This window comes from Rhincodon typus, chromosome 6 (genome assembly GCF_021869965.1).
Source record: "Rhincodon typus isolate 14 chromosome 6, sRhiTyp1.1, whole genome shotgun sequence".
NCBI lineage: Eukaryota > Metazoa > Chordata > Chondrichthyes > Orectolobiformes > Rhincodontidae > Rhincodon > Rhincodon typus.
The window spans coordinates 105,194,556-105,218,491 of NC_063337.1; the positions used below are offsets into that span (position 1 = coordinate 105,194,556).

The 23,936-nt window shown below is 39.9% G+C and overlaps 1 protein-coding gene across 1 annotated transcript in view; it reads right to left on the reverse strand.

Annotated features, from left to right (window-relative positions):
- Positions 1–17,667: 17,667 nt before the first annotated feature.
- LOC109923937 (protein diaphanous homolog 3-like) overlaps positions 17,668–23,936 on the reverse strand; it is a 404,377-nt gene continuing 398,108 nt past the window's right edge. Inside the window, exon 27 of the mRNA XM_048598427.1 lies at positions 17,668–19,725. Coding sequence (XP_048454384.1) covers positions 19,466–19,725 — 260 coding nt within the window. The 3' untranslated portion in view covers positions 17,668–19,465. The remainder of the gene's footprint in view (positions 19,726–23,936) is intronic.

Genomic DNA, 23,936 nt, shown 5'->3' on the forward strand with positions numbered 1-23,936 from the left:
AGCCCCGCTCGCTCCAGCCTGCTCACTCCGCCCCGCTCGCTCCGGCCCCGCTCGCTCCGGCCCCCTCGCTCCATTCCGCTCATTCCAGCCCCGCTCGCTCCGGCCCTGCTCGATCAGGCCCCCTCGCTTCTGAAGAAGGGTCTAGGCCCGAAACGTCAGCCTTCCTGCTCCTATGATGCTGCTTGGCCTGCTGTGTTCATCCAGCTCTGCACCTTGTTATCTCAGATTTTCCAGCATCTGCAGTTCCTACTCTCTCTGAAACAATTTTAACCCCACTGCAAAGCCTCTTCTAAGGATGCCTACCCTGAAGAAGTTACCCTCCCCCCTCCAGAAAAACCTCAGTGGATCTCTCTCCCACTGCAACTCTCTCGTAATCTCTGCGGCCTTGAAACTGCTCGACCACGTCCTGAAGCAAACCAGGTACTACAGCCACATCACCTTTCTTAGTACCTGCCTACGGAACCAGATCATCCCCACTGGACTGCAGTCCACATTCAGGCCTTCCCAATTTGGCCCCAACCATGACCCCCATTTCTGAAGAAGGGTCTAGGCCCGAAACGTCAGCTTTCCTGCTCCTCTGATGCTGCTTGGCCTGCTGTGTTCATCCAGCTCTACACCTTGTTATCTCAGATTCTCCAGCATCTGCAGTTCCTGCTATCTCAGGAAAGGAGAAATAACAGAAGGAGCAGAGGAGCTCGGGTCAGAGAGTCCTACTCTGCTGCAATATTGACTGGAAGATTAACATATTATACTGACACCCAGTGTTCCCCCTCACATAGGCATTAAAGCTCCTTGAAGAAGAGCAGGGGTGTCCTAGCCAATAGTTAGACTTTAATCAAGATTAATAAAATGAATTATCTGGTCATTATCACATTGCTGGTTGAATGGGTTTCTTGTGACAAAATTACCACTACATTTCCCTATTTACAAAGATGACTATACTTCAAAGGTATTTCACAGACTACAGTGCCTGGGGAACTCATGTGATCACTAAAATAGTTCGATAAATGCATGTCTTTCTGTTTACATGATATAATGTAAGCGATAAGAGTTTGGTAGTATAGTATGTGGTAGCCAATCTATAATCCTTTGAAAAGCAAGTCGTAATATGTAGTGAAAACAAAAAATGCTGGAAATCACAGCAGGTCAGGCAGCATCTGTGGAGAGAGAGAGGGTGCTCACGTCTCGAGTCTAGATCACTCTTCATCAGGATGCTGCCTGACCCGCTGTGATTCTCCAGCAAGTTCTGATATATGTTTTATTCTAGGGTGTTTAAATGTTGACAATAATGGGGATAGGCAGGTGTGAACACACAAACCTGTTCTCTAGACCCAGGAATTTCGGAAATTGGTAACTGTGTGTAGGGCAACATGTTCCACACACAAACCTGTCCAATAGGATTGTTTTTTGTTATGTGACACTAACAGCTGATGGTAACGACTGCTTTCATCAGGAGTATAAAAACATCTTTACTCCTTTGTCAAAGCATTCCATTAGTATGTGAAATGTTCATAACACTGTAACCTGAGGGGTCATATGACCTCTAAAGATGAGATAAAAATTTCAATCGTACAAGATGACCTAAAATGTTGTAATTATGAGATATTCCCTCTAGTTACCGTCCTGGCCAACAAATACATGAGGTTCAATGAACCCATTAGTGTACAGCTGTTAGCTCTGACTCGTGGCCAAAACAAACTCTATGCAGAACATACTATTACAGATGTAAAAGTTTACAGTTTAAAAGGGAATATTTCTGTAACATGTGATTGATCTCCTTCAAAGACAAAGAACCTGTAATGATTCACACTGGTTGGCTTTTATCATGGTCAACGATGAAATACAATTACTTTGAGAATACCCATACACCAAGTGCAGGGAAACCTTTGCTCTCCGGAAACTACCAGATCCTAAAGGGTACAACAACCCATCATCTGCAGTTACAGAACTTCATGTATCAAATAATGCTGAATGAAATGGGAAGGCTTCCTTAAGATAAAAACCTTCCTTTTTGTTTTCTTAATGCTGTATATGATTGTTTTACTCTACATCCGAACTATAAATGCTTTCATAATGACATAAATTATGTATGATCAAGTTTTATTTGAATTGTGCTTGGGAACTTAAAAGGTTTCAGAACTTTGTGCACTAAAATTATGACAAATCCGTCTTTATCAAAGTTTGAGCTTTTACATTGCCCGACTTTCCCATTCCCTTGCAACTTTTTTTTTGGTGAGCTGATGTTTTGTGCATTGGTAGTCAAAGCTGCATTCAGTGATACTGGGCTGCCCTCTCTAGGCAGCAAGTCTGGTACCTATGGAGATCTTGGGCTGCCCAAACATGAGGTCCCTCTTTCCCAACCTCCCTGGGAGATACAAAGGAATACACATTATATCTGACATCAGTTTTGTTGTAAGGGTTGATGGAAAAATGATTGAATAAGGCATCAGTTCACCTTTGGGCTCTACTCCAGATTTTCCCTCAATGTTTTCTCCTTTAACCTACTGACGTTTCATGAAAAGATGTGGTTGCAATGAACAAATTCCATTGTCATTTTGTTATGCTTAGATGTCTAATACACTGATCATGTGTAATGAGTAAATTTCATCCTGAAAACCCATGTGTTATATTCATTTTAACTAAAAAATTAAGTTTCTCAACATGAAGACTGCTTGGAAGAACATTCTTAGCATTTCCGGAACTTCTGGATTTGGAAGCAAAGCAATAAAACATTTACTAAAAGCTTAACAAATGCAGTTGTTCAAAAATATATGGAAAGATAATGATAGATAAAACTAAGGTGACTAGTTTTTAAGGACAGGTTTTCAGTCCAGTTGAATAGAAGAACAAAGATTGCACAAACAATAGATAACTTGTTAGATAATATGACAGATAAAAGTAATTCTATTTCATCTCCTAACAGTGGGTGTTGTTTCAATTCAGATTTGCTTCAAATTTGCTATAGATAAGATACTTATGCACAAAAATGTATTTTATACCCAAGTTTCAAACTTGTGTCTCTACTTAATGGAGAGTAAAACATTTTAGTTTTAATGTTGAAGAAGTTTTATGTGCAATTTTCTGATTGATTTTCTGAAACATGAAATATAGAGAAATTGATCTCCATTGGGAATTGAAAGATGACACTGAGAGAATAAACCTTGTTGATTTTTCTGCATTTTAAACAAAAAAATAAATTATCAAGGAATCGGAAAGAATTTGACAACATCAGTCCTTCTGAAACAGAGTGAACTGAATAAATTCTTAAGCCAGGTTCTCCAGTGTCATTTAGCAAAAAAAGACACACATTCACAGAAAGTCGTTCACATCAACTACAGTTTACTATATGTTACTGTCATTTGTAAAAGATCTGTTTGCTCATCATCACAAAACTATTCAAGTGCATGCTACAGTGTTCAGTCAGGCTATTTACGTAATGCAAAATAATGCAAAGCTATTTGCACAGTTAACATTTTTAAATTTATTTCTCCACATGTTTAGTTTTGCCCATGTTAATAAAAGACTAATGAGGAAAATCTTTACTTAGCTTCTGCTGCAAAGTCTAACATTAGGCAACTGTGCCAGATTTTCTTTCCCTGCATCAGGTGTTATCCTGTTAGCTCTATGGGGAGGCAATGAGTTACTGGTCTTCTCACTAGATTAGGAATCCAGAGTCCCAGGTCATGTTCTGAGGACCTGGGTTTAAATCCCATGTGACAAATGGTGGAATTTGAATCCAATAAAAATCTGGAATTAAGAGCCTAATGATGACATTGTCAATTGTCGGAAAAATCTATCTGGTTCAGTTTAGGGAAGGAAACTACTATCCTGTCCTGGTCTGGCCTACATGTGACTCCCAACCCACAGCTGTAACTGCCCTCTGGGCAATTAGGGATGGGGCAATAAATGCCGCCTAGCCAGCAGTGCCCACATCCTGTAAATGAATAATCTTGTTACTTCTTGTCAAATGTCATCTGAGAGTGGAAACTTATTATGCGTCAATTGGGAGCATGAGCAGCACCTAAATACTGAATATGCTTAAATACCAAATAAAAACTGAAAGAACTGTGGATGCTGTAAATCAGAAACAAAAACAGAAGTTGCTGGAAAAGCTCAGTAGGTCTGGCAGCATCTATGGAGAGAAATCAGAGGTAACGTTTCTCTCCAAAGATGCTGCCAGACCTATTGAGCTTTTCCAGTAATTTATGTTTTTGTTTATGTTTGATGCTTAAATACAAGGCAATTTCAGTATTTTTAAAGCTTCTAAAATTTCCACTGTCAAGAGTTGGCAAGTTCTCAACCACATTAGGAACTATCAAACACAGTAACATGACATTAAAAATCTGCACTGGAAGTGTTTTGTGAATATAAAGCTGTTATTAATGGTACGTAACATTTTCAAGTCATCTCTACATTTAAAATGTTGCTTTAAAGAAAAACTATAATTGCTTATCATGATTTGGACAAGAAGAGTTACCTGACAAAAAAATGATGGTGATTAATTCTATTCTCTAACTACATTTCTTCCACCCATTATTCTGCAAGCACAACTCAGTTTTGATACGGTATATTTAACGGGATCATGTCACTTGTAGAATATACAGAGTTGGAGTCAAAGGGGTGGTAGGGAGGATTTTGCTGGTGAAGGAAAGGGAATATAAATTGAATCTGATATTCTAAGCCTGATAAAGTGGTCATGTGCAACCATCATCCACATGTAGATAAAAGCAACTCTTTGTTATAACAGCTCAATCATTCAACTATTTACATGTATGGGCTAAACTATTAATTCACGTAACTGAACTTTTTGCAGAATGTCAACTTCAAATTAAATGAAAGATTTGCATTTATGAAGTTCTTTTCAAGCCTACAAGTTATCCCTAAGTATCCTGTGTCCAACGAAGTATTTTTGAAATGTAGTCGCTGATGCAGTATTAGAAATGCAGCAGCCAATTTGTGAATGATAACTTCCCAGAAACTGAAATGTGTTAATGACTAGATAATCTGATTCTACGGTGTTGACTGAGAGATAAATTTTGACTGAGATAATTCCCTGCTCTTGTTCGAAATAGTGCCTTAGAATCCTGTGTATCCACTTAAGAGAGCAAGATGTAGCTTTGGTTTGGTATTTCATCATTTCTGACAGTACAGCACCTCCTCAGCTCTGCACTGGGGAACTGGCCTAGATTTCAGAAGTCAACATCTGGAATGGCACTTAAACCCACAACCTTTTGATTCAGAACTTCTTCAAGCATCAGATAACTTCCTACCTAAAAGTGACTTTGTTTTTTGTATTTTAGACTGTGCTTATCACTTTGAAAGAGATACATAATAACTAAAGATCAGTGTTCTGTGTAAATGTAATAGCCAATGGAAATGTTGTGAAGTACTTTTATTATTATAATGGAATATCCATATATGCAACATATTTATAGTATTGAAATTCCAAAAAATGCAGAGCAAGTGACTTATACCTTTGTAAAGTCTTCTGGATCTTCTTTCTAGAGTTCAGTGTTGGGGTCTTTTGTTGAGAGTTCTGGGTTGTGGGAACCAGCCCATTTGAAGTTTAAACTTTCCAACCAGTTTCAATACCTATACATGCATCAGGGCTTTCACATGGTCCTGATAATTGCAGCCCACCCATCTCCACCCAACTTAAGTTCAGATTTCAATGATCTGGATACCAGAGAATTTGAGCCAATGTTTTTGTGAAGTGTCCCAGTCACTCCCTGAATTTGACTTTTTGATTTTGATTTTGATTTTGATTTTGATTTGATTTATTACAGCTACATGTACCAGTTACAGGGTCCCGACCCGAAACGTCGACTTTGCTGCTGCTCCTCTGATGCTGCCTGGCCTTCTGTGTTCCTCCAGCTCCACACTGTGTTATCTCTGACTCCAGCATCTGCAGTTCTGACTATCCTGAATTACAGTGAAAAGTTTTGTTTTGCGTGCAGTACAGTCAGATCATACCGTACAAAGTGCATAAGGGTAATAGAACAGAGTGAGGAACACAATGTTATGGCTGCAGGGAAGGTGCACAGAGAGCAAGATCAATATTAAATTTAAAAGTTTTGAGAGGTCCATTCAGAAGTCTAATAACAGCAGGGAAGAAGCTGTTCTTGAATCTGTTAGTGTGTATGTTTAATCTTTTGTATCTTCTGCCTAATGCAAGAGGTTGGAAGAGATTATAACTGGGGTGGGAGGGGTCTTTGATGATGTTGGCTGCCTTTCTGAGGCAGCAGAACCATTCACCCACCCAATCGCTCACTCACTTAGTAACCCACTAAATAACTTGAGACTTTTAAAAGTTTGCCTGAAAATGGCAGCTATCGCCATTAAAAGAGGTGTTGGCTTCTTTTCTCCCATCTTCTCCTGCAATTACCAGTCTTCCACAGGAATGAGTGCTTTGAAAATTACACAATATGTTTTCAGTTTCTTTATTTAACCACACATCTGCTGTTGACTGAAATTACTGCGGCATTGTGTATAAATAATGGTGAGAATTATTAGTGTTTCCATTATTTTGACAGAAATCTTTGAGATATTATGTTACAGTGACTGTAATGTGATTGTAGATCTGGGGACAGGATTCATATGATGGAAGGGTTTTAAAATTAGAATTTGTTTTATAAAATAACGTTATTCGTTTATGATGATGCAAGAATGACACATTTTATAATAGATGGTATAACTGCTGGTCTTCAGTACAGATTTGTAAATATTACAGCACCTTCATTAGAATAAGAAGTGAATTCTAGGCAGAAAGGATATTAATGATATCACAAAGCGAGGGAAGGTGATCATATTTCATCACGCATAAATCTTCTTCTTTTACATGCTAAGATGTAACAATTTCACAGTTCACTTTAATTTGCGATTGCTATTTTCACTATTATGTTATAAATGTAAATCCAAGATAGTTTGATGGGATATCAAATAGAAGTAAGTCTCTACAAAGGTTGTTCACATATAAATGAAAACTTTGCATTTAATTCATGTTATACATAAGATAATTGGCCCATTATGTGTTTATAAAATGCAAGGAAACTTTTCTTCGTTAATTATGCTTATTTTAACCTCAGTATATTTAATCATTTCCCTATTTGTATATTGTAAAAACATATAGTGTACACAGTACTATATAAAAAAAGCTAACTAATGTTAGTGACCATAAACTGTCAGAATATACGTGGTGATTAAAAATTGAACAAGATGATTCAGAGTTCCTTTGATCAAGAGTGCCATTGTTGATAGATGATGAGATTTCTAACAAGTTAGACCCCAAAGCCCTGAAATCATTAATAAACAGCAACCAGTCTTAGTTAAACTTGCTCTAGCCCATTTCAAATCTATATTTTGTCCTGCAAGTAGCTGTAAATGTGAGAAGGAAATTGTGTGTGTTTTTTGAAACACAGTCTTAGGATATGAGTGTCATTGAAAAGGCCAGCATTGGTTGTCCATCACTAACTGTCCTTGAGAAGGTAATGGTGAGCCACCTTGGGGTACCACTGCAGTCCTTATGATGTAGTCACACCCACAGTTCTGTTAGGAAGGGAGTTATTGTGCTTTAACCTGTTACCAGGGTAAGCTGCAGATGATGGTATTTCTATGTCTCTTCTTTCTGGGTGGTAGAGGTCACTGGTTTCAAAAGTGCTGCAGTGCGTCTTGTACATGCTATGCACTGTTGCCAACGTGTGCCAGGGAATGTAGGTTTATGGTGATGGATAGGATGTCAATCAAGCAGGCTGCTTTACCTTGGATTGCATTGATCTTCTCAACTGTTTGTGGTGACTCATCCAAGTAAAGATATTTAATCACACCGCTGACTGCTTGTGGGTGTCAGACAGACAGAGAGTCAAGAAGTGAGTTACATGCTGCAGAATTCACAGTCATTCATTAGCTCTGTAGCTATACCACTTATATGACCAGTCCAGTTAAGTTTCAACATCATCCCCCAGAGTGTTGATGTAAAGTCGGGATTAAGCAAAGGCAATGCAATTGAATGCCGATGAGAGATGGTTAGACTTCCTCATGTGTAGTGGTCATTGTCTGGCATTTGTATAGCAGGAATATTACTTTTCACATGTTAGCAAAAGTTGTTGTTGTAAACCTTGTTACATTTAAACATGGACTATATCACTACCTGAGGAGTGGTGAATGGTGCTGAACACTGTGAAATCATTTCCAAACAATGCACTTTTGACCTTAGGAATAATTATTGATGAACTCACTGAAGATGTTTGGGCTGAGAATACAATTCTGAAGCCCTCTGGTAGCGTACCTTGGAATGAAATAACTGACCTCTAACACCGACTCCAAACATCTTTCTTTATATGCGAGGTATGACTAGCCAATGGAGAGTCTTCTCCTATCTCCTTTGACTTCAATAAATATTCTGGATGTTGGAAATTTGAAATAAAAACAAGAAGTGCTAGAGAGACTCATCGGGCCTGCCAGTGTCTGTGAAGACTGAAATAGAATTAACTTGAGTTTTAAAGATGACAAATATCAAACTTGAAATGTTAACTCTGTTTCATCCTCAATTTTGCTCATGCTCTTTGCTGTCATTCTCAGTTAATTGTAAAGGCCAGTCACTCTTAGCTCCCGTTTTTATATTCGCTTGTCGGACATGGGTGTCACTGGCTGGGTCAGCATTTATTGCCTGTCCCTATTTCCCCTTGAGAAGGGGGTGGTGAGCTGCCCTCATGAACTGCTGCAGTTCATAAGGCTGCAATCCAGGTCTTTTGTTCATGTTTGTACTAATGCTGTGATCGGGTCAGAAGCTGAGTTGTCCTGATGGAATTGAAACACAGCATTCCTGAATAATTGCTGCTTGATAGCTGTCAACTTTGCTGTTCATTCAGCGTAGATTGATGGAGTTACTTGAGGTGCACTGATTCATCAGCTGAGAAAGAACAGCAGGAGATTCCCTATTCATGACTGATCATGCCCTGAGACTTAAGGCAAATTTCCTCCCCTGAATGGCATCATTGAATGAGTTGGGTTTTTATAACAATCCAGTCATTTCATGCTCATCATTCTTAAAACTTGTGTCTTTTCTAGATTTCATACTTAATCATAAAATCCACCATCTGTGGTGCGACATATTTCCTAAGTTTTAGCCCAGAACCCTAGATTTTGAACTTAGTAAGCTTGACCACAATAATATGAAAAGGAAGAACTGCGGATGCTGGAAATCTGAAACAGAATCAGAAATTGCTGGAGAAACTTAACAGGTCTGGCAGCATCAGTGGAAAGAAAGCAGAGTTGGTGGCATGGTGGCTCAGTGGTTAGCACTGCTGCCTCATACTGCTAGGGACCCAGGTTCAATTCCACCCTTGGGCAAATATCTGTGTGGAGTTTGAACATTCTCCCTGTGTCTGCATGGGTTTGCTCTGGTTTCCTCCCACAATTTGAAGATATGCAGGGTAGGTGGATTGGCCATGCTATAGTGCCTAGGGATGTTTAAGTTAGGTGGGCTAGACATGGGGAAAAGCAGGGGTAGGGGAATAGATCTGGGTGGGATGCTCTCTGGAGGGGCAGTATGGACTTGTTGGGCTGAATGGCCTGTTTCCACACTGTAGGGATTCTATGGTTAATGTTTCAGGTGCAATGACCCTTCTTTAGAACATTATCACGATGATGTGCACATGTAAAATCTGAGTGCATCGGGGTAACTGTGAATCTCCTTAACCAATCAGATCAAAGAATTGCAACATGAACAACACAGGTTCTGAATCAAGAAGGGTAAATTTAGAATTTTGAATTTAATATTACATCAAGTGCAGAACTAGAAATAAAGTTAGACAAAGAAAGATTGGATTAAACGAGTGAGAAAAGTGCAGGGAGGGATAGGTGGTGGGATGTGGAGCATTGGAAATATGGCTAATTTAAAATATTAGACAGAACCTAATGCTGTCACCCATTGTGAGCTTAATGTTGGGGGCATTTAATCAGGTCAGAGACCGTCAGGTTGGGGCCTTGTTGCCTATTCACCTCCAGCCTAATTATGCCTGTGACAGAGAGACCCAGTGACAGTCTCTTTTGAAAAGGTAAAGTGGACAAACCACTTGAGGGCGTCAGCCAACTGCTGCCAATATTACCCCGCGATTGGCAGAGGGTCACTGTGTGGGCAATGTAGTTAGGAATTCATTTCGGAGTTGCTTGTGGGGCAGTGAAGGTGTCCGTCTCTCAAACACATCCACAGTGCCATTGAAGGACCTGGCAGCAAGGGAGCAGTTACTGTCAACCACCCCCTACGTTTATAGTCACCCCTTTCCTGTGATGCCCCCTCCTCCCCACCCCAACACCACTAATCTCCCCTATTCACACCATCACTCCCCCTCTATAATCCAGCAACAATCCCAGGGCATTGGCTTGCCCCAGTGGTCCCTGATTGACCAGCAGCTCTCCACGTGTGGGGTTTCCACCCTTGGGTGATGCTTGGTCCTGGGAAACATCTGCCGTCATCCAGGTAAGTGGCATTTAATTCTCTCAAATGGAGATGCTAGACTTCCATCAGCTTTCCAGCGAATAAGCAACTTTGAAACCCACATTGATTGCATTAAACCCAGCCTACTGAAGTGGACATTTTCAAGAATGACAAGTGGTAAAGTTTTCAGCTGACTTTTGTAAAGAAAAGTTATTTTTGATTGTCAGACTTGTGCTTGAGTGGAGATATTAAAAGTGGAGCAGCTTCTACTCAGAACCAATCCATTCATTGATTTGAATTACTTGCCACAGAATTATAATTTATTCATTATTCTCCCCTTCTGGTTAGTCTTGTATGCACAACTCCAACAATGTGAAACTTGCTGTAAGATTTCTGTTGTTCATGATGAGTCACTGGGAAGTGCATGAAATTGGAGATAAAATGTAATCTTCACTCTGCCCTTGTTAACCCACCTGAGAATAATATGCTGGCAAGAACTGGTGAATTCTAACAAAGGGTCAACACTTTTAGAGTCACTGAACATTGTACCACAAAAGGAGAAAGAATTTTGACCCAGTTTAATGCCAGAAAACTGTTTTTCACCTATTTAATCTATCTTAAATTTATTATAACTAATAATAAATAAATTAATTAATTATAGCGTGAGTTCAATTTAAAAAATACCCAATTACTGGTACTTAGATCAACCTCATTCCTTTGTTAGCTGCCACTATAAGTGCTGTGTAAAGACAAGTGCCATGATCTAGACCTTCTTCATTGGTTAGAAGCTAGATGTTGCAGTCAAAGCTGAGACTATTATGTCAATATCAAGTATATCCAAATATCAACTTAACCTTATTAGAGTGACCCCAAAATTTGAGAGAAGTTCTTTGATTCGTTCATGGGAAAGAATGTTGCTGGCAGGGCTGGTAATTGTTATCTATCTTTAGTTTACCATCAGAAGGTGGCAGAGAGCTATCTGCATCAACCTCTGCAGTCACATGATGCAGAGACATTGACATTATGTACCTAATGTAAGACTTGTTCGTAACCTACTTTCACAAAGGTCCACCAAATTAAATGCCAATGAGGCAGCATGGTGGCTCAGTGGTTAGCACTGCTGCCTCACAGCAACAGGGACCAAGGTTTGATTCCACCCTCAAGTGACTGTCTGTGTGGAGTTTGCACATTCTCCCTGTGTCTGTGTGGGTTTCGTCTGGGTGCTCCGGTTTCCTCCCACAGACAGTCCCATGCTAAATTGTCCATAGTGTTCAGGGATGTGTAGGTTACAGGGGAAAAGGGTAGGGCATGAGGTTCTGGGTGGGGTGCTCTTCACAGAATTTGTTGGGCTAAAGGGCCTGTTTCCACACTGTGGGGATTCTATGATTAAGGAGCCTAAGACCTAAAATCCCACTCCAGAGGACTGTGGGCTATTCTGAGGCCAGCAGCTCTACAGTGCCAATGGTGGATAGTTGACTGTTTTTGGTAATGCAACCATCGAGACACAGGATTGCTGAGGGAGTCAGGTTCCAGTAGAATAATAGTGAGAAGGCAGCCCCATAGCGGGAGTCACTCATTGAGGGTAGTTGGCAGCACAGGCAGTGGATGACCCTCAGGGATTGGTACTGGGTCCACTTTTGTCTGTCATTTATATAAAACAATTTGGATGAGAATTTAGGAGGCATCGTTAGTAAGTTTGCAGATGACACCCAAAATAAGTTGTAGAGAGGATAGTGAAGAAGGTTGTCTAAGATTACAAAGAGATCTTGATTAGTTGAGTCAATGGGCTGAGGAGGGACAGATGGAGTTTGATTTACATAAATGCGAATTCTTGCGTTTAGGTAAAACAAACAAGGATAGGACTTATACAGTTAATGGTAGAGCCTTGAGTAGTTTTGTAGAATAGAGAGAACTAGGGATTCAGATACATCATTGTTTGAAATTTGCAGCACAGGGTGATTAAGAAGGCGTTTAGCATACTTGCCTGCACTGCTCAGATGTTTGAGTATAGGAGTTGGGATGTCATGCTGAGGTTGTACAGGACATTGGTGAGGTCTCTTCTGCAATACTGCGTGCAGTTCTGGTCTCCCTGTTATGGGAATAATATTATTAAATTGGAGAGGGTTCAGAAAAGATTTACCAGGATGTTGCCAGGAATAGAGGGTTTGAATTATAAACATAGGCGGAATAGGCTAGGATTTTTTCACTGGAGCATAGGAGGTTGAGGGGTGACCTTATAGAAGTTTATAAAATATTGAGGGGCATAGATAAGGTGAATAACAAAGGTCTTTTCCCTAGGGTAGGGGAGTTCAAAACAAGGGGGCACATGTTTAAGGTGAGAGGAGAAAGATTTAAAATGGACATGAAGGGCAACTTTTTTTACGCAGAGAGTGGTTTGTATGTGGAATAAACTGCCAGAGGAAGTAATGGATGTGGGTACAGTTACACCATTTAAAAATCCTTTGAATAAATTCATGAATTGGAAAGGTTTGGAGAGATATGGGTCAAGCACAGGCAGGTGGGACTTGCTTAGTTTAGGATTATGGTCGGCATGGACTAGTTGGACTGAAGGGTCTGTTTCCGTGCTGTATGACTCTATGACAGCAACCAATGAAATCCCGTGCCCCCAACCCCCACCCCCTCGATGCCAGCTTGTTTGTATTTTGAATGTCCTCTGCCCAACACTAGAGAACGCCAGTGAGGTGGGATGAGGCCATTCAGTGGGCCTTCAAGCAGGGGGGTGGGGGTGAACGTAGAAAGGAGCAGCAGAGACCCTCTCAACAAACATTCCCTGACAAGGGCATTACGTTCTGCTGGCAGTGATGTTCAGTTGGGAATGCCAGGAATTCGATTCAGTGACGGATCAAAAATACAGCTCCTGATCAGAATTGTGAATGACTTGGAGGGAACCTGGTAGGTGGTGGTGTTTCCATCCATCTGCTGCCATGTCCTTCCAGGCATCAAAGGGCAGAGTTTTGCAAAGTTATATCAAAGTAGGTTTGGTCAGTTGCTGTAAATGGTATACACTGCTGCCAATGTGTACCAATGGTGGAGGATAGGATGCCAATCAAATAGATTGTTTTACCATGGATAGTGCTGAGCTTCTGTAGTGTTGTTGGAGCTGTATTCATACAGGTGAATTGGGTAAATTATTTCCCATCACCCTATTAACTTGTACCTGTAGACCACAGACTGGTTTTGTAGTGTCAGGAGGTGAGTTACATGCTGTGATGTCAATACTGTTGAAGGTCAAGGGGAGATGGTTACACACTCTCCAGTTGCAGATGATCATTGCCTGGCACTTTTATTCATGTACATATGTTACCTGCTACTTATCTGCACAAACTGGCATAAATCAACTGAAATTAGTTGAAACTTCAATCCCACACCAGTGTATTTCTGATGAAAGCTCATCGACCTGAAATGTTAACTGCTTCTCCCTCCAGAGGCTGCCAGACTTGAGTACTTCCAGCATTTTCTGTCGCTTCTAATAGATTTTGTCTCTAGGTCTTAAATTTCATGTACATCAGTGCAGCATTTTAATACTTTTCAATTGGGGTAGAGCTTCAATTTTTAATGGGAATTATGCTATAACAATGTATAAAAGGAACAGAAAACAGAGGAATGAGCCACCACTCAAAAACCTGAACTGTTCTATTCTAAGATAACAAGGTGTAGAGCTGGATGAACACAGCAGGCCAAGCTGCATCAGAGGAGCAGGAAAGCTGATGTTTCGGGCCTAGACCCTTCTTCAGATTCAGATTTCTGAAGAAGGGTCCAGGCCCGAAACGTCAGCTTTCCTGCTCCTCTGATGCTGCTTGGCCTGCTGTGTTCATCCAGCTCTATACCTTGTTATCTCATGAATTAAGGCTGATCCCTTTTCTCTCTCGAGCTCTGTTAGTTGCTCATTCAAACAGATCAGTTTACAGCTTTTGAACTTGAAGTTCTAGTTTACTGTTGGGGGGCAGCTCTTACCTTTCTGAAGTGTGTTAATCCCCCCCAGCCTTGCCAAGGGAGAAAAAAAAATTGAATTGAAATTGAAATGCAAGACATTTGAACACACCTGACATAAACAGAGAACAACTGCAGAATTCTGAGGAGGGATATCTAGGTGTTTTAGTGTGAGAGTCACAAAAGTTAGTACACAGCTACAAAATGTAAACAAGAAGTTTGATGCTTGCTATTTTTTATTATGACAGGAAGTGAACATGGAAGTAAAGTTCTTATGCTTCAGTTACACATGGTATTGGCTTCAGAGACATGTCAAAAATATCAACAGGGTATAGTAAGACCACATCTCATGTATGTGTGAAGTTTTGATATCCTCCCTTTAAGGATGTAAATGCATTGCAGGCAGTTCAGAGCAGGATTCCTCGATTGACACCTGGAATTTGTGGGTTGTCTTTGAAGGATAAGTTGGACAGACTGGACTTGTTCCCACTGGTGTTTAGAAGAGTGAGGGATGACTTGATTGAAGTATATAAGATACTGACTGGTCTTGACACGGTGGATGTGAAAGGAACGTTTCCTCTTGTGGTTCTGTCCAGAAGTAGGGACACTATTTTAAAATTAGTCATCACCTTTAGAAATGAGACGGGAAGAATTGTCTCTCTGATGATTGTGCTGCCTTGGAACTCTCTGCCTCAGAAGGCAGTGGAGAAAGTGTCATTGAATATTTTCAAGGCAGAGTTAAATGGATTCTTGTTAGAGAAGGGAATCAAAGGTTGTCGTGGGTAGGTAGTAATGCGGAACTCAAAACAAAACAGATCGCAGCCACAATCTCATTGAATGGTGGAGCAGGCGTGAGGGGCTGTATGGTCTACTTCACTCATGTTTCATATTAGCTGAGGGAGGTTGGGAGATGACAGTTATAAGTTTTTCTTATGCATATTTGACCTGATATCATGAGACCTTGTTGAGTCCATAGGCAACATTGAAGACTCCCAGGGCCACTACCTGCAAATTGTATAACACTCTGCAATGAGTTCTGCTGGGCCTGCAGAATTGGTGCCCACAGGAAATCCTCTTCCAATTTTGGCACATTTATTAGTGACTGGCTCAGTTGGGCCAGGTGTGCCATTTTCATTTCTGGTGCATCAATCAATGACAGATGGTCAATCAAGTTTTATTCTGAAGAATTCCATCAAGAAAGCCATTGGAATGCCGGTCTTTATATCTAGACTGCTGGAGTACAGAATTTGTGCTGTAGTTATACAAAACCCTGGTTAATACCCACTTCTAGTACTGTGAGCAGACCTGGAAGTATATATTGGCCCTGGAGGGAGTACAACACATGTCTACAAGAATGAAATCTAGATTTCAGGAGTCAAGTTATAAGTAGACATTATACAAATTAAGCCTGCTTTCTCGAGAATTTAGAAGGTTAAAGAAAGTGATCTGATTGAAGTCTTTGAGATATCAATAGGAAAAGACAGGGAGCATAAACTATTTTCACCGATTGGGGAATTCTAGAACTAGGAGCATAGTCTGAGAATTAAGGCCAGACCATTCAGGAGAGATGTTAGGAAGCACTTCTACACACAAAGGGTGGGAGAGGATTAGTGCTCTCTTCCACAAATGGCAGTGGATGCAGATCAGTTGTTAATTTTAAATCTGAGATAGATAAATTTTTGTTAAGCAAAGGTGTTAAGGGATTTGGGCTAAAGGCAGGTGTATGGAGTTAGGCCACAGATCAGCCATGATCTCATTGAATGGAGCTGAATGGCCTACTCCTGTTCCTGTGTTTCCAAGAATTCTGAAGTAGAGTCATTTCAGACTTGAAATGTTTACTCTCTCTACAGATCCTGCCACACACCTATTGTGTTTCTCCAGCATTTTGTTATTTCAGATTTCTAGCATCCATAAAATTTTGCTTTTATTTGCACTCTATTCTTATTCAACTTCTCTGGTGACTTGCTAGGCTATTTCAAGCAGCAGTTAAGAGTCAATTGCATTGCTGAGGGCCTGGGTTCACACGAGCAAACAGAATTGGGGGTCAAAGATCAGCCATAATCTAATTAAATGCCAGAGTAGAATCGAGCTGTCATACAGCCTATTCCTGCTCCTATTTGTTTGTGTTGTGATCCATATAGTTTGGGTCTCCTTATCTGAGGAAAGAAATACTTGTATAAGAGAGATTTAAGAAGATTTGATAGATTGTTTCCTTTTGTGTGTGTGTAGTTGGGGCTGGGGACAGTGGGTGGGGGGGGAAGTGGTGGGAGTGGTGGTGTCCTCTGACAAAAGATTGATGAGAATGGGCCTCTAATCATTGGAGTTTAGAAGAAATAGGAGGTGATCTCAATAAACCATACCAAATTCTTACAAGGCCTAACAGGGTAGATGTTGAGTGGCTGTTTTTCCTGGCTAGAGAACATGGAGCAAAGGGAAATTTCATCACAAGCGAGCTATGATTCTTTGTCATTCTCGAGAACCCTGTGGCTGAAATGTTAAACAACTGTTTAAGACTGAGGTTGACAAGACTTTTGGGCACATAGGAGTCAAAGGAGAGTGGAGTTGTAGAATTTCAATAATTAACTCTTTCAATAGTGGATCAATGTTAAGGGCTGCATCATTGACTCCTCTTCTATTTCTTATGTTCTTAAGTAGTGGCATAAGTCTAATTTTAATGATGTGATCATTCTTAATGACTGCCACACAGCTTCTTTTGTTCAAAAGAGAAACATAAATGCAGTCTCATGCCTTCAGGTTGCTAATTGTTTGTGGATTTTTTGTTTAAAATTGCAGTTTCTCAATTGACACCTGCTCTGGCATAAATTTACTGAATGAGATCCACCTTCTTATCAGTCAGTGTATTACCCTAACTTATTATCTCATTAGTTAGGGAGATACACTGTTTATCCCGTTATTAACCAAGACACCAGATGCTTCATGCTCTCTTGCTCCATCAGTTTCAATACCTCACATTGTGGGCAGTGCAGTAAGCAAGTAATAATGAATTGGGCAGTGCTACGCTTAATTACTCAAAATCAACACCAAAAGTGCATCTACTACTCTTGGTCATATTAACTCTTTGAAGATAAATATAATTTTAATCATAATTATTTTTGCTATAAGTGGCTGAAGTAGTCTAATTGCACTGCAAAAATCAAGTTTATTTTACCAGAAACAAGCAAACAAACTTATTATATAACTTACACTTAATTTCCTCAATCAATTAAATGATGAGTGAGATTTTTAACTACTGTCTTAAAGGAGCAAATACAATGTTTCTGTATAAGTGACATTTTTATTATAGAAATATTTCAACCCAACAAAATATGCCTCGTCCCTTATTCCAGTGAGTTATTTGCTAACCACTGCTTTTGGCAATTGAAATACAGGAAATTGGAGCATCAGGTATACAATAATATGAAGTCACAACTTTATACCTGTAAATATGTTCGTTCTACAATGACACAGACACAAATGTCATACATGGAACCATTCTAATACATTCATGGATATATCGCATGGAAGGTCGAGATAATTTGCAAATATTAAATTTCCTTTTCAAAGTAATTACAGAAAGAATTGCATAATTTCCTAGGTAACACACTAACACTTTTTAATAGATTTAAGTTTTTAATTGATTTGCTGGGACTATATTTACATGTAAAATAACAAATGACCAGATGGAATTACATACCAGAATTAACATGTGGTCCCATATTTGTTCTAATATACCAAGTACTCAGAAGCAAAAGCCAAAAAGGACTTTTATAACATTCAGCTATACAATCCTTGATCATTGATTAAATGGTATAGCATATACAGAGTTCTTGTCCCATCAGCACCAACAATGAAAAGTGGATAGTGGTCAAATTAATGTGAATTGTCAGGATAGAAAGGCATGGGCAAACTGCTTCCAATGAAGAACAATACACTTGTGTTACAACCTCACAAAGGATGACCCATTAAGGAAGCAAGGTGAAATTCAAATGGGACCCTTGGTAATCCTGGCGTCTGATTCTGGAGACTTGGTTGCTAGAATGCAAACTGAAAACTAGAATGTGAGACAAATGAGAAAGAAAATAATTGGAATTCAGGCTGCATATTTAGAAATAATACGCAGAAGAAAATGCTCTGGAAATTATCTTGTAAATATTACATATACAATTATAATTGATACCAAAGTGTCCATATCTTTCACTCTTTCTGAATAGATCATGCAGAGGATAAAAGCATTGTAAAGATAACCAAAATAAATCTCTGCTCTAACAATCAGTGAATATAACAATTAATAGACAGAATATATATATTTTTGTACATTTGAAAATATTTTAGGCATAACTAGAAAAACTAAAAAAACTTTTGGTCTACAAAAGCAGATAATGATATTCTTTGATGCATAAGCAATCATCTACTGTGCAATACTTGGTAAGCATATATTCTACTGCAGTAGAATTATTACTGTGATACGTCAGTAATAAAGTAAGGTATACTTTGTACTACATGTTTGTTGGTAAATGTTTGTGTCAGTCCTGCAAAAGACACAAATTATATTCCTTTATAAATCAAGATGGTGGCAAGTATTAACAAAAATAAACCCAATTCACATGGCAAACACCAAATTAGTTTTATATTTAACTTGCATATATTATGAATCAAAATGCATTAGTAAAGCATTCATTGTTGCAACTGAACTGATATTTTCTTTGTAATGCAGATATAAAGGTGATTAAAAATAAGATACATCAGAGTAGTGCGCGTACAAATGGTCTGATTTGAAACCCTGCTGACTTCCTGCAAATGCACTGCATGTGTCATTTGTGAATTGAAAACATCTGATGCATACATAACCTGATTTAGGGATAAGGTATTGTGCAAACAGCAAGGAAGAAGGAAGTCAATTTGGATAAACAGACTCCCTATAGAAACTGGGCACATAAATGCAAGCACACAAAGCAGATACAGAATTCCTGCTGCTTTGCTTCACCAGGACCGAAAAATAGACTCCATACCTTAACCTCATATTTTGTTGTTATAGGTTCACCTTCTGCAGCTTTTAAGTCACGGATCTCAATGTGAACTTTATAGAGCACGTAACCTAGCCAGTAGTGCTTCTACTTCAGGAACAGCATTATTCTTAGTGCTAGAAATAACAGTTCCCATCTCCTTCTTCTTTGGGTCTAAAACAACACGCCCCTCCCGTTTCCTGACAGCTTTACTGCTTGTGGTAGGTGAATATGCCTCTGTTTCAGAACTGGACTCCTTGGTAATTGGAATTCTAGCTGTGTTCAAGTGGATATTCTGACCAGAATGTGACCTTTCCAGTTGAGCCTTTTGATTTTCTGCAGTGGGAAAAAAACATAAAGAGGAATTAAGTTACAGAAGAGTTGAAAAGCAACTATGTAATGTGGGGCAAACAACATGCAAGTAGCAGAGGTGCGAACTAAAAGTGATAGAAATTACAAGAAATGTCAATCACACACAGGGTCACATAAATATCACAAGTTAAATACAGGATTGCTAGCATAAACCTGATGATCCCAATTTAGCAATCGTGTTTTTCCCCTTAGTAAATTCAGCTCCAGGGGAATATTGCCAACAAAAGATAATGCATCTTTAATAAACTGATTAGCATTTACATGTCAAGTGAGGCAGGTGGGATGTACACAGTAGAAATGTGACCGCATCAACTCCCATTAATACAACAAAACTTTTTTTCATTTCAAACTGCAGTGCATTGAGACCCACCTTAAAAGGCTTAGAGGCACAGATAAGCACAATTTAATTTTCAAACACAATGTACTACCTATCTGATATATTTGCAGCATGTAACTAATAAGTGACAGTGATCTTGACTTATCATATATGCTACAGATGTCAGCTGTACAGTCAATGATTAAATGACTTTGCCTGATAGGAGCAGAAAACAGAAATTTTATCAGCCAGTTTGCAGACCTCGAGCAAACATTGTGAATTATTCTTTCCCATATCGTCAACTATAAAAAAAAGACATTCCATATTCATGTAACCTTGAGCACAGCCTGAAAACAGTCTCAACAAACTTGACATGACATTTAAAGTTTTTGGTTATTCTCTGAAAGATGTTCTATCATCCAAACAGTAATGACTTTGGAACAGACGCAGTCACTCATGACTGTGTTTTATGTGAAAGCTGAAAATTCCTACAGAAAACAGCTTGTACTTTAAAAGGCTGCTGCTGAAGATATTTACTGCACTGTCATTTCATGACCAGAGGGCTCATGGTGATGGATGAACACTTTACACAGCAGCTTGGACAATCTCAGCAAACCTCTGTAGTATGATCACCTCTAGACCAGAGGCAAGAAAATAAATGTTTTTTTTCTAAAATGTAACGGCTTTCCTGCCTAGCAGTATTTCAGAATGGATTTTTGAGAAACAGTACTGGCGTGCAGAGGGTGACATGATATATTGGACTGTGATGTATTGTCTCTCTGTATTGTAGCAAAGCTCAACCCACTTTGCATTTAGTTAGGAAGGAAATACAAGTATTTTGGAGGAACTACCAGCACAGACTCATATATTAAAGCATTTCATATCTGTTTGTCCAACTTGTTTCTTCTTGAAGGAGCTTAAATTTAGAGGAACAAACAAGATCTCAAAAATAGTGAGGTGTCAATGTCAACACTTCCAATGCCAGCTAGATATTGAGTAGACATTTTTAAAATGAAAGCTTCCACCTGGCATTATTTAGACTATTTAATTCAAGAACAAGACAATGCTTTTTGGAGAAGTCAGATTTTTGAGGAGTGGGGAGATCTCAGTTGACTTTTAAAAATAGCAGGTGGGACCTGGATGTAGGAGTGTTGATCCTATTTCTGACATACCAATTTTTGGTGGTAACAGTACTGGACGGGCTGCGATTACTCATGAGGCAAACTCAAACTCAGCAAAGCTATTTGAGCTCAGTGCTGAGCTTGATTGTTGCAAGGCTGTTTGGCCACAAAATGGGAGTGATGAATTGATGAAGTACACACAAACACTCTTGAAAGGCAGGTAAGGTCTGTACAAATTCTGATCTGATTTTGTTTTTAAATACCCTGCTCTTTAAACTACTTGTGGGTCAGAAAACATAAGAAGTAGGAGCAGGAGTAGGCCTTCTGGCCCCTCGAGCCTGTTCCGCCATTCGATAGGATCACGGCTGGACTTTTTGTGGACTCAGATCCACTTAGTCACCCATTCACTATAACCCTTAATTTCTTTACTGTTCAAAAATTTATCTATTTTTGCCTTAAAAAGTAGCCTCAACTGCTTCACTGGGCAGGGAATCCCACAGATTGGATGAAGAAGTTCCTCCACAACTCAGTCCTAAATCTACTCTCCCTTATTTTGAGGCTATGTTCCCTTGTTCTCGTTTCACCCGCCAGTGGAAACAACTTCCCTGCTTCTATCTTATCTATTCCTTCATAATTTTATATGTTTCTGCAAAACCCCCCTCATTCTTCTAAATTCTAATGAGTATAGGCCCAGTCTACTCCATCTCTCCGTATAAGCCAGCTCTCTTAACTCTGGAATCAACTTAGTGAACCTCCTCCGCAACCCCTCCAGTGCCGGTACATACCTTCACAAGTAAGGAGACCTAAACTGTACACAGTATTCCAGGTGCTCACCAGCACCCTATACAGCTGCAGCATAACCTCCCTATTTATAATCTCCTTCTCTCTAACTATGAAGGACAATATTCCATTTACCTTCTTAATTACTTGCTGCACCTGCCAACCAATTTTTTGTGATTCATGCATAAGGACACGCAGGTCCATCTGTACAGCAGCAGGCTGCAATTTTTCACCATTTAAATAAGAGTCCCTTTTGCTGATAGTTCTACCAAAATGGGATGACCTCACATTTATCATCATTGTATTCCATCTGCCAGACCCTTACCCACTCACTTAACCTATTGATATCCCTCTGCACTTTCCTCTACCACTCATCTTAGTGTCATCTGTGAACTTTCACACGCTACACTTGGTCCCAAACTCTAAATTATCGATGTAAATTGTGAGCAATTGCAGTCCCAACACTGATCCCTGAGGCTCACCCCAGGCCACTCCTTGCCAACCAGAAAAACACCCATTTATCTCCACTCTACTTTCTGTTAGTTAACCAATCCTCTATCCACGCTAATACATTACTCGTAATGCTGAGCACCTTTATCTTATGCAGCAGCCTTTTATGCAACGCCTTGTTGAATGCCTTTTGGAAATGCAGATAGACTACATCCACTGGTTCCTTGTTGTCCATAAGACCATAAGACAAATGAGCAGAAATTAGGCCATTCGGCCCATCGAGTCTGCTCTGCCATTCAATCATGGCTGATAAGCTCCTCAACCCCATTCTCCTGCTTTCTGCCCGTAACCTTTGATCTTCTTGACAATCGAGAACCTTTCTATCTCAGTCTTAAATGTACTCAATGACCTGGCCTCCACAGCCTTCTGTGGCAGTGAATTCCATAGATTCACCACTGACTGGCTGAAGAAGTTTCTCCTTATCTCCATTCTAAAAGGTCTTCCCTTTACTCTAAGGCTGTGCCCTCGGATCCTAGACTCTCCTACCAATGGAAACATCTGCACAACATCCACTTTGTCCAGGCCATTCAGTATTCTGAAAGTTTTGATTAGATCCCCCCTCATCCTTCTAAACTCCAATCAGTATAGTCCCAGAGTCCTCAAACGTTCCTCACATGTTAAGCTTTCCATTCCTGGGACCATTTTCGTGAACCTCCTCTGAAACCGCTCCAGGGCCAGTATATCCTTCCTGAGATATAGGGCCCAAAACTGCACACAATACTTCAAATGTGGCCTGACCAGAGCCTTATAAAGCCTCAGTAGTACATCCCTGCTTTTATATTCAAGTCCTCTCAAAATAAATGCCAACATTGCATTTGCCTTCCTGACTACTGACTCAACCTGCAAGTTTACCTTGACAGAATCCTGGACTAGAACTCCCAAGTCTCTTTGTACTTCAGACTTCTGAATTTTCTCCCCATTTAGAAAATAGTGCATGTTTTTATTCTTCTTACCAAAGTGCATGACCTCACACTTTCCCATGTTGTACTCCATCTGCCACTTCTTTGCCCACTCTCCTAACCTGTCCAAATCCTCCTGCAGCCTCCCCACGTCCTCAATACTATCTGTCCCTCCACCTATCTTTGTAACGTCTGCAAACTTAGCCAGAATGCCCTCAGTTCCTTCAGCTAGATCATTAATGTACAAACTGAAAAGTTGTGGTCCCAACACTGACCCTTGCGGAACTCCACTTGTCACCCACTGCCATCCTGAGAAAGACCCCTTTATCCCCACTCTCTGCTTTCTGCCAGACAGCCAATCTTCAATCCATGTTAGCACCTTGCCTCTAACACTGTGGGCCCTTATCTTACTCAGCAGCTCCTGTGTGGCACCTTAACAAAGGCCTTCTTGAAGTCCAGGTAGATAACATCCATTGGCTCTCCTTGGTCTACCCTGCTCATTACTTCCTCAAAGAATTCTAGCAGATTTGTCAGGCATGACCTCCCCTT